The 16,306-nt window shown below is 42.2% G+C and overlaps 1 protein-coding gene across 2 annotated transcripts in view; it reads left to right on the forward strand.

Moving 5' to 3' along the window:
* The first annotated feature begins 235 nt into the window (after positions 1-235).
* LOC108799795 (lysine-specific demethylase 4B-like) overlaps positions 236-16,306 on the forward strand; it is a 51,374-nt gene continuing 35,303 nt past the window's right edge. Inside the window, exons 1-4 of one of the 2 annotated variants that reach the window (XM_018571717.1) lie at positions 236-390; positions 471-656; positions 736-905; positions 15,198-15,312. In XM_018571717.1, coding sequence (XP_018427219.1) covers positions 253-390; positions 471-656; positions 736-905; positions 15,198-15,312 — 609 coding nt within the window. In that variant the 5' untranslated portion in view covers positions 236-252. Of the gene's footprint in view, positions 391-470; positions 657-735; positions 906-15,192; positions 15,313-16,306 lie in introns of both variants that reach the window. The other variant, XM_018571716.1, reaches the window with a different exon arrangement.

A 16,306-nucleotide genomic window follows, 5' to 3' on the forward strand; every position in this document is an offset into this window, starting at 1 on the left:
CTGTCATTAGAGAAATAAGGGGTTGGCATTAATGACTTATGACGATTGTTACATTAAAGTCAGAAGCCCATATGTGTATACAAGCCCCAGATCTGTGGCTCAAAGTATTGAGCCAAGGGGTCAGCATAACTGGTATACTACAATTTTTGGAACTAGAGGTCATAAGTGGCAGCCTCCTTTTCTCCTCTAAAGGTTTCCTTTGTTAGGTAATGAGGACAATAACACCTTTTTACTTGGTTTTATTATTTCAAAATGCTGTTTTTGTACCTTATTCAATATAGGTGGGTGCATATCGTCTGTGCTGTGGCAGTTCCAGAGGCTCGTTTTGTAAATGTGATTGAGCGTCAGCCAGTTGATATTAGTGGTATTCCAGAACAGCGGTGGAAACTGGTCAGTATCAGAACAACTGTGTTAGGTGCTCTCTCTGTGTTTTAAAAGGAAGGTAATGACATGTATGTTTTTCGCTGTAGAAATGCGTATTTTGCCGGAGTAAAATCCGCAAAGAGGTCGGTGCCTGTGTCCAGTGCTCAGTTGATCGATGTTCAACCTCTTTCCATGTCACATGTGCACACATGGCTGGCATATCTATGAAGCCTGATGATTGGCCATATGTTGTATCAATTACCTGCTTCAAGCACATGGCTGCTAATCAAACTGTGAGTGTTATTTTATCATTATTATAATTTTATTTTTTTGGTCTTGTTTTTTTTTACTCTAACCATCCTGTTCCTACAGAATATGATTTCCAGGGAGGTCTGTGTTGGCCAAACTGTAATAAGCCGTAATCGGAATGGTCTGTACTATCGCTGCCAGGTGATTGGATTGGCTACGCATATTTTTTATGAAGTCAATTTTGATGATGGCTCCTACAGTGATAATGTATATCCTGAAAATATTATGGAGAGGTTGTATAATGACTTAATTTTTTTTTTTTTGGGGGGGGGGGGGGGGGGTGGTGTGCTTGTTGACCCCAACAAGCAGGTTTTGTTGGGGTCAGCCTGAGTGGTAGTGTTTACACAGGTTCTTTTATCGAGAATGATTACCTTAATTTTGAATAGTTCTCCCTTTCAAGGATGACTACTATATATTAAAGTTATTAGATGTACACCTTTAGTTGTCAGTATCTAGTGTATTAAGTACTGTGGAAAGCGCTGCTATTATGAACAAAGCAAATTCAATCAAATAAAAATTATGTTCCAATAAAATGGGAATTGTTTGGAGTGGATACAGTAATTTTGGGAAACTCACCATTTTTATCAAGTGATTCCTGCTAAACAGCGATAGTGGAATTGAAGTTCATTGTGCTAGTTCTTTTGAAATTTTAGTTGGGTAACCTTCCCTCTAGCATATACTACCTCAACTATGCCCCTTTACCATCTTTAGGCCCAAGTAGGTGATATGGTTCTTAACTGTTTGAAATCCACAACTTTTTGCCGGAGATGGTGATGTTTGATGTAAAAGGAGAATTTCACTTTTATCCACATTCATTTTATATCCACATAACTTGCCAAAGGTACGGAGTAGACATTATATATTGGGAATGTCTTCAACCTTAGAAGTAAAAATAAGATCATTTGCGAATAAGGTAGATCTCACTTTTTTCGTGCCTACTTGTATACTATAGATATCAGTTACCAAACGTAATCGCGATAGTAAAGTAGAAAGTAGGGGGGAGAGAGAGTGGGCAGCTCTGACGAGTACCTTTCTGCAAATATATTGGGGGAGTAAGAAAGCTAGCTGTGTGCACCCCTGCCGTTGGAGCTTGATACATAGCGTTACGAAAAGAGACAAAATGATCCTGAGAATCCCAGCCTTTCTAGGACTGTGAACCACCATGTGTGTTTAACATTATCAAAAGCTGAGCCCGAGAATCTAGAAGATTGTTCAAGAACAGGACTTGATCAATGTTTGTGACCGTATTATATAGGCCTCATTACCAGTAGGTAAGTATAAGCCTTCCCTCCACATGTGGGAGTATACTAAACTGAGCGTATACTAAACTGAGCGTCGGAACATGGTCACCTTTCAAAAGTTTAAAAAAATTCAGCGGTATAGCCACCTGACCCCGGTACTTTTCCCCCAGCTAAATTGGAGACGTGAGTTATGATCTCAGCCTGAGTAATGAATTTTAATGCATTTGTTTTTATTTTTTAGCTGTGCTATTTTTCTAAAATATAATCTAAACTGGGCAAAATTTTCTTTAACCACTTGCTGACCACGGTTTTTAAACCTCCTTCCTGGCCAGATCATTTCAGTATTCAGCGCTGCAGTACTTTGACTGACATTTATTCCGTCATGCAACGCTGTACTGAAATTAATTTTATACCATTTTTTTGGGGACAGATAGAGCTTTTTTGTGGTGGTATGTAATCACCACTGGGGTTTTTATTTTTTACTATAGAACGAAAAAAAAAAATAAGTTTATGTTAGGAAACATTTATTATTACCCAATTTTTGGGTAAAACATAAAACATGGGCTCACGTCGGGTAAATAGACACCAAATATATGAAGCCTTAAAATTGTGCACGCCGGTGAAAATCGCAGAAAACTATCATACCTAAAATTGTACTACAAGCCATTTTTAAATTTTTTTCACTTGTAATTGCTGTATCTTTTGTTGAATTGTTTGTTTGCCAATGCCAGAAGTCTGCACAGCAAAATGGGAGAATTGGAAGCTTTGGTGTATGAGGAGAACTATGATATCATTGGTATTGCTGAGTCTTGGCTTGGTTCTTCACATGATTGGGCTGTAAATATTCCTGGCTATGCTCTCTTTCGGAGAGACCGGGTAAAATTAAAAGGTGGTGGTGTTTGTCTCTATGTGAGAAGTGATCTAAAAGTGAGTGTGAAAGAGGACTTTAGTGATGGGGAGTATGATGGTGCTGAGTCGTTATGGGTGGAGTTGTATACTGGTATGCATAACGCAAAGGTAATTGTTGGAGTTTCTTTTACAGGCCCCCCCAGTGTTAATGAAGAGACAGAGACTCAGCTCCTTACAAAGATAGAAAGGGCTGCAAGGGCGGGGACATTAGTATTAATGGGAGAGTTTAACTATCCTGACATTGACTGGCATAATGGCACTGCAGTAACAGTAAAAGGGCGGACATTTATAAACTTATTGCATGACAATTTTATGGTACAGTTTGTAGAAGCCCCAACTAGAAATTATGCTCTGCTGGATATGGTAATCTCAAACAATGCAGAGCTTATTACAAATATTTATATAAAAACATCTGGGTAGCAGTGACCATAATATGATTTAATTTACCTTAAGTTGTAAACATGCACATACTGGAAAAATACAAATACTTAACTCCAGGAGAGCAAATTTTCCCAAGCTGAGGGCAGCTCTTGAAGACTTAAGGTGCCCATACACCTTACAACCATCGCACGACTTTCGTTGTGCGATGGTTGTAAGGTCATTAAAATCTCGTACGATCTGCCCATCTTGGACAGGAAGATCGTACTTGCGATCATCGCAAGCCCTCCCCGCATTGGGCTTGCGAGGGCAGGTGTATGGGCACCTTTAGAGTGGGAGGGAATATTTTCATCAAAAAACACAGAAAAAAATAGGAATGTTTCAAAACAATTGTTTGCAACCATACGGAAAACTATATTTAAGTAATACGTTTAAAAGGCTAAAAGTAAAACCCATGTTAAAAAAGCCATAAAGAAAAGGGCGTTTAAAAAAATATAAAAATGAAGGAACACTGTCATTTGAAAGCTACAAAGAATATAACAATATATGTAAAAAGCAAATAAAGCTTGCAAAGATTTAAAGCGAATGGCAGGTTGCAAAAGATTGCAAGATTAACCCCCAAAAATACTTAATACTTAAATATATTAACAGTAAAAAAAAATCAGATCTGAGCATGTAGGCCCCTTAAAAGAGAACTCAGAGTTGGTAACTGGGGACAAAAAGAAAGCAAATCTATTAAATACCTTCAGCTCTGTGCACACCAAGGAACACGATGTAACTCAAGTCCATAATGAGGATAGCAGTGCCATAGCTTCTACTGAACCACAATGACTGACTATTGATATGATCCAGAAACAAAATTAAGGTGAATAAAGCACCTGGACCAGATGGCTTACACCCATGTGTCCTCAAAGAATTGAGCTGTGTAATTTCAAAGCCACTGTATCTAATTTTTAGAGACTCTCTAATGACTGGCTTGGTACCTGTGGATTGGCGCAAGGCAAATGTGGTGCCTGTCTTAAAAAAGGGATCAAAGTCTTTAGCAAGTAATTACAGACCTGTAAATTTAACTTCAATAGTTGGCAAGATGCTTGAAAGTTTGATCAAGGATCAAATAGAATTGTTTTTGCTGGAAAATATCATAAGGGATAGTCAGCACGGATTCACAAAAGACAGAAGTTGTCAAACAAACCTACTTTCTTTTTATGAGGAAGTGAGTACAAAAATTGGACAGAGGAATGGCTGTGGATATAGCAGGGCTCAAAATTTCAAGTCCTGAGCATCTAGCCTGGCCTTAAAAGTTACTAGCCACCAGTTGCCCCACCTAACCCTTACCCTGCCCCGGCCTTAACTCCGCCCCTAAACACACCCTCTTAAATAATCTTATGATAATTCTTATCTTATGATAGTAAACGGCTATGCTTGTAAACGGCAGATTAGGGATTCCTGCTGCAGGAAAACGCAAGTTCCTGAGACAGGAATCTCTAATCACACCTGAAATATACTGTAGATGTGAATGGTGCCTAATATACACATACACTAAAGCTGCCCATACACCTGCCGATTATCGCACGATAATCGGCAGGTGTATTGGCAGCGTGCGACCGCTTCTACTGTAAGGTTGTCTGACTTTCGTCTTCCAAGCCCGCTGGAAAACCTGGCGAACCTGGCCAGATCGTACGAGATTTTAATTACCTTACAACCATCGCATAATGAAAGATGTTGCGCGGTCTGCGACCGTGTGCCTGACATGTCAGCTGGCTGCGGGCCACATAGTACCGGCTCGCGGGCCGGAATTGGCCTGCGGACCGGTACTTGGAGACCCAAATTTCCAACCACGCTCAATTTATTTTTACTCGCCAAATGCAAGCAGGCGAGTGGAATTTTGAGCCCTGGATATAGTATACTTGGACTTTGCAAAAGCATTTGACACAGTTCCCCACATGCAGCCAATGTATAAGTTAAGGTCAGTAGGTATAGAGTATTCGATCTGTAATTTTATAGAAAACGGTCTTAAAGACCGTATTCAGAGAGTGGTGATCAATGATTCATACTCTTAAATGGTCTGAGGTTGTTAGTGGTGTCCCCCAAGGTTCAGTGCTGGGTCCCTTATCGTTTAATCTATTTATAAATGACAGAGTTGGGGATTAAAAGTACTATTTCTGTGTTTGCAGATACCAAGTTATGTAGTGGAATTCGTTCCTTACAGGATTTCTCCAACTAGATCTGAATGCAATGTGTGATTGGGCATCTATTTGGCAAATGAGGTTTAATGTTGATAAATGTAAAGTTGTGCACTTGGGACTAAAAACATGCACGTGTCATACACTCTAGGGGGCAGTATGTTTGGGGGAGTCAATGATGGAGAAAGATCTGGGTGTTCTGGTAGACCATAGACTCAATAATAGCATGCAATGTCAAGCTGCAGTTTCTAAAGCAAGCAAAATACTTTCTTGTATTAAAAGGGGTCTAGACTCCAGAGATAGAGACATAATCCTACCCCTGTACAAAGCATTAGTAAGACCTCATCTGGAATATGCAGTTCAGTTTTGGGCACCAGTTCAAAAGGATGTTGTGGAACTGGAGAAAGTGCAGCGAAGGGCGACTAAACTCATAAGCGGCATGGAGGAGCTCAGCTATGAGGACAGATTAGCTGACATGAATTTGTGCTCCACTGTAAACTTAAAAGCTTGTAAAGCTAATAACCACCTCGTAACTCGGCTGTTCCTTTCTTTATTTTCACACATCCACTTGAGAGGGCTATGGTCAGTGACCAGTTTGAACTGTCTACCCAACAGGTTATACTTGAGGGCGTCCAGGGCCCATTTGATAGCCAAACATTCTTTCTCAATAATGGCATAATTTCTCTCGTGTTTGTTAAGCTTCTTGCTGAGATAGACCACAGGGTGCTCCTCCCCCTCTCTGATTTGGTACAGTACAGCGCCCAGACCCACATCAGAGGCATCTGTCTGTACTACAAACTCGTGAAATCTGGGGTCACAAGCATCGGTTGAGCACACAAAGCTTGTTTCAACCTCTTAAATGCCTCATCCGCCTCAGAATTCCACGTAATCATGACTGACCCTCTACCCTTCGTCAAATCAGTCAGTGGAGCCACAATGGTGGCAAAATTGGGGATGAAGCGCCGATAGTAGCCCATGATCCCAAGAAATGCTCTCACTTGTTTTTTATTTATAGGTTGGGGCCACTTTTGAATCACCTCAATCTTATTGATTTGAGGCTTAACCAAACCCCGACTAATGATATACCCCAGATATTTTCCTCCTCCAACCCCATGGCACATTTTTTTGGGTTGGCTGTGAGTCACGCCTTCAAGAGAGTCGACTACCACTTGCACCCTTAACAAATGAGACTGCCAGTCTGGGCTGTGTACCACTACATCGTCCAAATAAGCCGCTGCGTATTGTCGATGAGATCTCAGTATTCTATCCATCATTCTTTGGAATGAGGCAGGGGCACCATGCAAACCAAACGGCATCCTCCTATACTGGAAAGACCCTTTGGGGGTAGAGAATGCCGTCTTTTCTTTTGCACTGTCAGTCAGGGGTATCTACCGGTATCCCTTAGTCAGATCTAAAGTGGTTATATATCGGCAGTTCCCAGTCTGTCAATGAGCTCATCCAACCGAGGCATCCGGTAAGCATCAAATTTGGACACATTATTCAACTTTCTAAAATCATTGCAAAATCTTATGCTTTCATCTGGTTTTGGAACCAGCACAATCGGACTTGACCAATCACTGTGGGACTCTTTGATCACCCCCAATATAACATTTCTTCTGAGACAGCTTCTCATGTAGCTTTGGGTATTCTATACGGCTTTATATTTACATGAACACCGGGTTCAGTAATTATGCTGTATGACTGTGGTCAAACCAGGCATTTCAGAGAAGAAAAAAAAATCTGTATTTTTTCTCCTAAACTGTTTTACCTCATTGTTGTGCATGGTTTAAATGTGTCAGCGAGGAGACAGTCAAATCCCTTGACGCGTTTCGTCCGGAGGACTTTTTCAAAAGGGTGCTGTTTCCTATCTGAAACAGCACCCTTTTCAAAAAGTCCTCCGGACGAAACGCGTCAAGGGATTTGACTGTCTCCTCGCTGTCTGGAGGACTTTTTCAAAAGGGTGCTGTTTCCTATCTGAAATGTAAACCTGGCCAAAAGAATCTCTGGCGTATTCTCTCCTTAGTTTTTTCTATACCCAGGTTTCCACCCATTATATGACCATGAGCAAGATCCAATACCATCCTGCGGTATGGTTTTGGGACTACTAATTGTTCCACCACGTCCTCCCCTTGCTTTACCACCTGATACAGCACAGCATTTTTTTGCGCCATGTAGGGGAAAGACATTCTTACATCAGGATAAATGGTTTCCCTATAATTTTTATGTTTTCCCTGGCTCTAGTAAGTTTGGAGTCTTGTATTTGTTCTGTACGGAAATCATCCTTCCTGACTTCTAAGTCAGGCATATCATTTGATCCACCTTCAGTACTAGAGCCAGGCACAACATCCTGTTCATTATTCACAATCTCTGGGTCAGGCTCAAAATCTCTCCCCACTGTAGCTTCATGAAGCAGGGAGGCTACTACACCCACAGAATGTGTCAGAGCCCCATGGGGTATCAATTTCCACTACAGCAGTCTGGTAATCATGTGTGTCACCATGTACACAAATAACCCCAATAGTGCTAGGGTGGTACCTGGTGAGGCTGATAAAGTCAGCTGATAAAGTCCAATATCTCTATAGGTTGAACTCGGTGGACATGTGTCTTTTTTTCAACCTGACTAACTATGTAAAAGATTGTACCGCTCATAGCGTCATCAGTGATTGATGGCCCTAGAATTATTGCTCTCACTGCGACGTTCGCGGTGATATGTAACAAGTGCTGCGTAGTTGGCGCAATCATCGTTTTTGCGTGTAGGCGCACCTAACGCATTATTGCGCATCTATGTGGGGGAACTTTAAAACATTTTTGTGTGTAAATTTTATTTATTTTGTGACCAATTTTTGTTTTGTTTTTTACACTTAACTTTATTGTTATCACATAGGGAGATAAGAATCCCGCTATGCGATACCAAATTACAGTGACAGGTTTCCTTTATGGAGACATCAGGGGACTCTAAGACCCCTAATGTCACCTAGGGACCCCCAGAGAAGCTGATGAAGCACAGATCTGCTTCATCAGGTTCTCTCGGGTTTCTGTACTGGAGAGTGACAGAAGAATGCTGAAGTGATGTAGTAAACATTACTTCCTGCATTCAGAGACCGGGGAGAAGAGCGGAGGGAAATAGTGTACTGATCTCCCTCCGTTCTCAGTGCATGGAGCCACATCCCCCATCCCAGATGCCGGGGATCGCGGGGATGGCGGCGGGGATCACAAGGAGAGGTAGGGAGGGGCGCACAGAGACATGCAGCATGCAAGAGATCGGGCGTCTTTAAAGACACCTGACCGCTTGTATGTAAACGGCCATCGCTGGTTGTTTAAAACTCTGGCGGTTTCCCGCTCGTGCGCGGGCACGCAGGACGTTTAAAGACGCCCACCGCATCCAGAAGACTCCGGTCCGGCTATTTCTAAACGTTCGGCGGACGGGAGGTGGTTACATTTTTTCCTAAATTTTTTTTATTCTTTATTCATCATAAGTGAGGCATTAGGAACACACATGTGATATAAATATATTTGTGGTCGGGTATATTAATACCTTAATGAGCTGAGTGTCAATAAGTTAATTATTGAGTAGTGTCAATAAGTTAATGTGGCCTGAGGTGTGCCCGTGACAATGCTGTTAGGTGCGCCTAAAAGGTCAAAAATATGCACATAGATAAGTATACAACAGAGGTAATTTGAGTAACATAGCGATGAATACAGAATGAGTCATTACATAGCTAAGTCGATGAATACCAATGTCCTCCTTAATGAAGGGTTAGGTAGGACGTGAATAGCACGAGGACCACTGATGTACTTAGTGTTTTAACAAGGTCAGAAAAGCATGATAAGAAGCTGCAATGGCAGCTTTTTTCCAACAAGCAATGTCCAAAATTGAGAGGGACCATAACCGATGTCTTCTACTCATAAGTGAGCATAACTGCTGAAATCCAGGGAGTAATTTAACCCTTTCGCTGCCAAGGACGTACGGCATACAGAGGTACAAAAGTGCTTCTGGCTGGCCAGCTCAGTATGCCGTACGGACCTGGCATTTACAGTTCTACTATAAGCTCATGGGGCGGGGGAGCAAGCGGCGGCTGCCCGCAATTAAGGATGGCCGAGCAGCATAGTGTTTGGAGCTGCTGTCATCCTGTCAGTTTTTGGATGACAGCGGCTCTGTAGCGTGGCCGAGCGGGGGATCGTTAAATATCATTGATATTTAAGGATCCCTCTGTTTACAGCAAACACCGGAGTGATCGTCTGATCACTCCGGTGTTTGTAAATAACTGGGGACACATAGTACTATGTGTCCCCAGTTATGAATGAACAGGCTGTGATTTACATCACAGCCTGTTCATTCAAGAATTTATGAATGGGGACTAGACGGCTGGGTTCAGGTCAGCCGAAGTGCAGAAGGAGTTTGACTCAGCTAATCCAACATCTGGATCGGCTTAGCCGAACCTCCGGCAGGCTACTCGTTGCGGTTCGGCCTATTCTCATAGGGCCCAAACATCAGTGAGTGAGTGAATAGCCGAATGCCGCTGAGAGCCATTCGGCTCAGCTATTCTGCTCGGTACCTCTGTGGTACCGAGCAGAATAGAAAAAGGAGAAAATGATTGGACGGAGCTAGCAGTGACCGCTAGCTCCGCACAACTGTTTTCTATTGGACGGGACCAGCTGTCATTACATCTTCCAGCTTCAGCTTTCACCTTGGCTCAGTCGAGCTGAAGCATATGCCTTCGGCTCGAATGAGCAGCTTGGCCAACTTCGGGATCTGTACGGGCTCAAGGGAATAGCCCGTACAGCAGCCCTTCGGTTCTACTCAACCGAAGGGGTCCTGGGGCCGAAGCTAGCTGAAGTATCAGCCGAAGCTATGGCTAGATCCTTCAGCAGCTTTGTGAATAACCCCCATAGCACTATGGGTCCACAGTTTTGAATGAACTGGCTGTGATTTACATCACAGCCTGTTCATTCAAGAATTTATGAATGGGGACTAGCACTCACTATAGAGGCTCCTCCCCATTCATAAACTGCCTGATAGTAAATAGTTTACTATCAGCAGTTTCTGAATGGAATGGGAAGCCTCTGTACTGCGTGATTCCCATTCATTGAGTGCTGAGGCTGCAGAAAAAGAAATTGATGGTGCGTTGTTAGAACGCATCGCAGTGCATGATCTTTTTTCTTTTTAAAAAAACATTAAATTAACTGTGGCAGCGCATGGCAAAGCTTTGTGACTCATTGCCATGCGTTGTGATACCTTGTGTTGCAATTAAATATACACCTGTATCATTTTATCACAACACAAACACCAAAACAATTTTTTACATAAGTCGATTATTTACAGTTTTGCATACCTTCATTTTTTTACCTTTTCGCAAAAAGGCGCAATTACAAATTTGCTAATATTTGTTATTTATTAACTCAGTACAGTTTTATATTTTAGATTTAGTCAGAAAATATATATTTTTGTGCAAGGAAACTGATTTTGGTGTGTTTTAACAATTGAATTGTGTATTTTTATCGGTTTAATATTAATTTGAGAAACATTTGCACAATTATCGCAGGGCCTACAAATTTAGTATCACCATCTTTTTATTCTACCGGGCCTGCGCTTTCAGAAAATATATGGTTTGGGGGGTCTTTTACAAAAGCTAGCAGCCCAGCAGTATTAAAATCAAATCAATAGGAAAAAACTGCAAAAATGGCTTGGCCAGCTGATTTGAAAAATGTTCTGGAGGGCTTGGCAGCGAAAGAGTTAATGTGCTGTGACCTTCGCCAGGTATTAGCGTAGTGGAGCTGTACCACAACACTTATGGTTGGGTATATAAACACCATCTAATGGTTATATAAACACCGCCTAATGGATAATCTAATATGGACTGAGTTGTGCCGATGAGCTAACGTTGCCTGAGGTGTGTCCGTGGCCTCGTTTAGGTATATCTAAAATGAGGCACAAATAAACAGATAGATTAGAATTTAACAGAGTTAATTTGAGTAACACATAGCAATTCATCCAGAATAAGTCACACTATGTAACTGAGCAGTTGAACACTAGTGCTGTCTTTATTTGAGGGATAGGTAGGACGTGAATAGCATGAAGAACACAGATGTACTTGGTATTTTAACCAGGCCAAAAGAACATGATAAAGCTATAGAGGCAGCATTTATCCGAGAAGCAAGGTCCATAATTGAGAGGGACCACAAACTAGGACTTCTACCCACAAGTGAGCATAACTGCTGAAATCCAGGGATTTCCGGCATGTGTGGCGATACCCAACATGTGTAGCACGTTCGTCGTTTCCATACGTAGGCACACCCGACGCGTGTTTACGTGAAGACGCGCATGCTTGCGGGGACTTTACATTTTTAAAATTATTTTTACATTTATTTTATGTTATTTTTAAAAACTGTTTTTTTTTTCTTTACTTTAATTGCTATCACATAGGGGGGCTTACAAGAACGGGGAGGGGATGGACGGAGGTTCGTCCATCTCCTCCCCAGCTTCCCGCCGACATCAAAGAAGCCGGTCCTGGGCCTGTAGGAGGGGCAACAGAGCACGGGAAATACGACTGTGGGGGGCCCGTTCACTGGCCCGTAGAAGCAATCTGGCGGCAGCTGAGTCGACAGAATCGCTTCTACTGTAAAGTAAGTTTAAACAGTCCCGGCGGCTAGTCTGTTTAAACAGCCCCGATGACAGCGAGGTACACTGTCGTGAAGGGGTTAAAGCATTTTGGCTGAAATCCTACTGTCAGCAACTCTGCCCCCGCTTCTCATTTGGGCTCCGATTCTAAGCCTGTGGTATACCCAGATACGCCCTTAGCCTCATATGCTAACCAACACCCGGCAGCTGATTCCTCTCATCCTTTCAGCAATGGGGAACTGCCAGATGCTGCCTGCACCGGCCAGAAGGAAGTCATGGCAAGCCTTATTGAAGTGGCTTCTGAGACACTAAAACTGAATGATCCATCCTCCCTTTCTTCCCTTAAGCTAGTTGTTACCACTGGGATCCCGCAGACCCAAACATTCTAACAGGCTTTTTCCAATTCCATCTCATTTTTGAGTATTTGCTGTCTGAGGAATGGAAACATTCTTATTGTCCCTTTCCTATTCCCAGGCATTTTTTCATACTTTACCTAGTTTTTGAGGATGATTGTAAATAGTAGGATACTATTCCATGTACTCATCCATTTCTCATCTGTAAAAAGCAACTGTTATTGGTTGCTTCCACCTTCAAGGATCCAAATGACAAAAAAATGGAATTTCTTTTAAAGTCACCTAATTCTGTGGGAGGTCCCTTCTGCGGCCAGTTTTTGCCTCGCCCCTGTTCAAGGCAGCGGCTGACTGGTCCATACTTTTACATCTAGAAGTAGCTGTAAAAAACATTCCAGCATCTCATTTACTTGACAGACCAGATTGTGCAGATGGTAAATACTTTTTGATGCTTCCCTGGATTTAGCCTGCCTCACTGGTCACAGACACCCAAGGAATCTTTAACCCATTTTCCATTTGTGGGGGACACATTTTTTGCAGAAATTGTGGATAAAACTTACAGAAATTATGAATAATCATGCTTCCCGGGATTTGATGGAAAAACATGGACACACTCCCATGTCAATGGACCCCTTGAATGTGACAATGTTTTGGTTTCAGATCTCCATTATTATACTCTGAAAATCAAGACCAGCTTCCACCCCCCTGAGACCAGCCAATCAGATGGGAGGGGCTGGAGACTGACTATTAACACCTGTGTCTTCAGGTCTAATTCTTCTATTGACAATCTTTAATTGCTCAACGGTTTCTAGTTATGAATTATGGATCTGAAAGAGATGGTTTTGGTTACAGCTATTGTTCTGCTATATGCAGAGTTCAAACTCCGGAACTTTAGGGCTAGAACTCCTCCATACTGTAAGATAAAACCCTTATGTTTGGTATCAAGCAGCTCACCTTTGTGCCACCGTTCCTTTCTTAACCACTTCAAGACCAGGTGTGCCTGGATCTGAGTGGGCGGGCCACTCAGATCCAGGAAGCTCCCGGCCGGCCACTTTTCTTTTTCTCACAACGGCCGGCCGGGAGGCAATTAAAGGTTTTACGATCAGATGATGTATGGGTCAGGAGTTATACAATATGACCTTTTTAGCATTCTGAACACACAAGGTTAGGTGACACTTTTAACATTCTGGTGATAAACACGCCTGGAGGCACTTTGTCTGCCAGGTTCAGGAAGGACATACACTGCTAAATGGTTCCCTGACCGGGGAGCACAACAAACCCACATTTGATTAAATGAACCCTCTTTAGCTAACAAGATTATGCACATTTTGTTAGCTTCCGGACTGCATTCAGAAAATAAATAAATTGACTTTCAGGATGTTTTATGACAAGAGGCCAAAAAATATATTTTTGTGCCATGACGATTCCTTTATCTGAAGGTAGTTTAGCAGATCTGTCTTCGCTGGTCATTGGTATCAGTACACTCCTTTTGTATGCCTTTTCTCCCTTAAAGGAGAACTATGAGCTGAGTGATTTTCACTCAACCTCATAGTTCGAGTTGACGTGTGACAATGAAACTGTCACACGTCGGCTCAATAGATCGGAAAGTGAGCAAAAACATACCGTCGCTCGCTCACTCCTCAATCCGGTCCCTGTAAGTCATGGCTCCCTGCAGGGATTCACCCGCTCCGATCCTCTAGCGCTGACTGGAGGAACGAACGTGGGAGGGGGCGGGTACCGCTGGCTCTGCCTCTAGATAGGCAGAGCCAGCTGTCAATCACGCAGCTGGGTGGATCTCGACAGTAATGTCGGGAAAGACCAGTTTAAATTGAGAGAGGGCTCTCTGAAACTTTGATTCCCATAATGCCCCAGTTTTGTTCCTAAGGTTTAGGATTGTGCCTTTTTCAGATGCTGTGTGTCTCTGGGGCTCAGCCCTTATACTTTTATGTCCTTATTTTCCTCTAGCCTGGTGTCGTTCAGTGTGTGACATCAGCCTTAGCCATTCTCTTTCATTGGACTGAGGCAAACCCATCCTTGGTGTGCACTCACATTTCTCTTTCTGTGAGGTCGCCTATGGCTTCATGGGATTTGAACTGTTCTGTCCAGACGTCTCCCTTTGAACCTATTTGGCACATTTCCTTGCTGATTTTGTCCCAGAAGTTGGCATTTCTTGTAGCTATCATTTCATAACTTGCAGTCATTGAATACATTTTGCTGTTTTTCCCAGGCAAATTAGCCCTATGACCTAGACCTCCCTTCTTGCCCACAGTCCTGTCTATTTTTTTTTTTTTATTACAGTTTTGTCTTTAGGCATAGAAAAAATGAATAAATTTGCAGGACGGTGTTGCCAAAAGAAGGCCTTGAATAAAGGTTTAACTTGGAGAGGCAGTTTTTTCAAATTACACAGGTATACATACCTGTACATTGTAACTTTTGTTTGGGGGGGTTGATCATGTGTGTGTGCATGCGTATACAGTGTATTTTTATTTTTAGTGAAGTTAATATGCAATACTGTATATCAATTTATGCTGAATACCCAGACCTGAATAACACCTACCTCCGCCAGAGGTCCAATCTAGATCTTCAGAATCAGTCAGCCAGTGAAGAGTAACTCCTTTCTTGTTAGAGATACCAGCAGGCTTTCCACACACTGAAGTACAGAAGCACCCTATGTTAAATGTTTATTTGTAAAGTAATGATTTTTAGATGCATTGATATAAATATTTAAAATAGTTTGCAAACATATAACATGTCAAAATGAACTTAAATGTATCAAATATTGTGGTTTCTTTTATAAACTTCGACTTATTTATGTGCAGTGTTTGTATTTCTTGTTTTAGAACAGGGATTGCATTCAGGATGGGGCACCAGCAGAGGGCGAGTTGGTAGAGCTTAGATGGATTGATGGAAATATTTACAAAGCCAAATTTATTTCATCAAATGTCAACTTCATTTATCAGGTAAGAAACATTTTTGAGTAAGAATCCAATGTTGTTGAATTATGTAGGCTTGCTCTAGTGTTAACATAAAAAAATAATAATAATAATGTTCTTGTTTCTATATATAATTATTTATGCTACCTACTACTATTCCTTTTCTTCATCTTCTGCTACCTGCTGGATGTTCAAGATAAGAAATCTAATTCTCTCTTAACCCTTTTACTGCTGCCGATATAACAGTTAGGGAAGGGCAGTACTACTTTCAGCACACCGGGTCAGTATCCCTTATGTCAGCTATTCTATATTCTCAAAGACACTCAAGGCTTAGCCTGTTTACAGATTAATGTGATTGAAGGCTTACAGACTGTTGATCACATCCAACATGCAAATGTGGGTGCCTGCTTCCCTTTTTTTTTAAATCACAGCATGAGATTGATGTCCAAAATAATTGCCTTCCTTTCTGTTCAAAATCTCCATGTTCATACCCCTTATATCCCTGTAAAGAGAGTCTGTCACCACTTATGCTATATGCTGATATTAGGGAAATCCTTATGGTGACTGTTCAGCAAACATGAGCTTATAGCAGAATAGTGCTAAAAATGTATATAGAGTATTTTATATAGCAGGCCACCAGTTACAGCCATTGAAGGAAAAATATGGGCAACCACTCCCAGCCACCACTGCTCATTTCTATCCTTTGTCCACTGCTCCGCTCAACCCGCCTCCATTGCTACCACACTGCACACCCAAAAAAAAAAGCAAGCCGCGCATGCCCGGAAGCGCGCACATAGTGCGCCTGCGCCATCCCACACTCCAGGTGCTACTCAGGCTGGGGGAGAACTCCAGCACTCACCAACTGCCCTCGGCCTTGCGATTGGCTCCTGACTGGGGAAGCTTCCTGGTTGCCCTGGCAGCCTTGACTCATTGTTGAGTTATTATACCTCATGGTGAACACCCAGCTCCCTCTTGTGAACCTATGTGTTGATCTGACTTCCCGGCTACCGACCCTTTCGCC

Source organism: Nanorana parkeri, unplaced genomic scaffold, assembly GCF_000935625.1.
Source record: "Nanorana parkeri isolate BGI_ZX_2015 unplaced genomic scaffold, ASM93562v1 scaffold1816, whole genome shotgun sequence".
NCBI lineage: Eukaryota > Metazoa > Chordata > Amphibia > Anura > Dicroglossidae > Nanorana > Nanorana parkeri.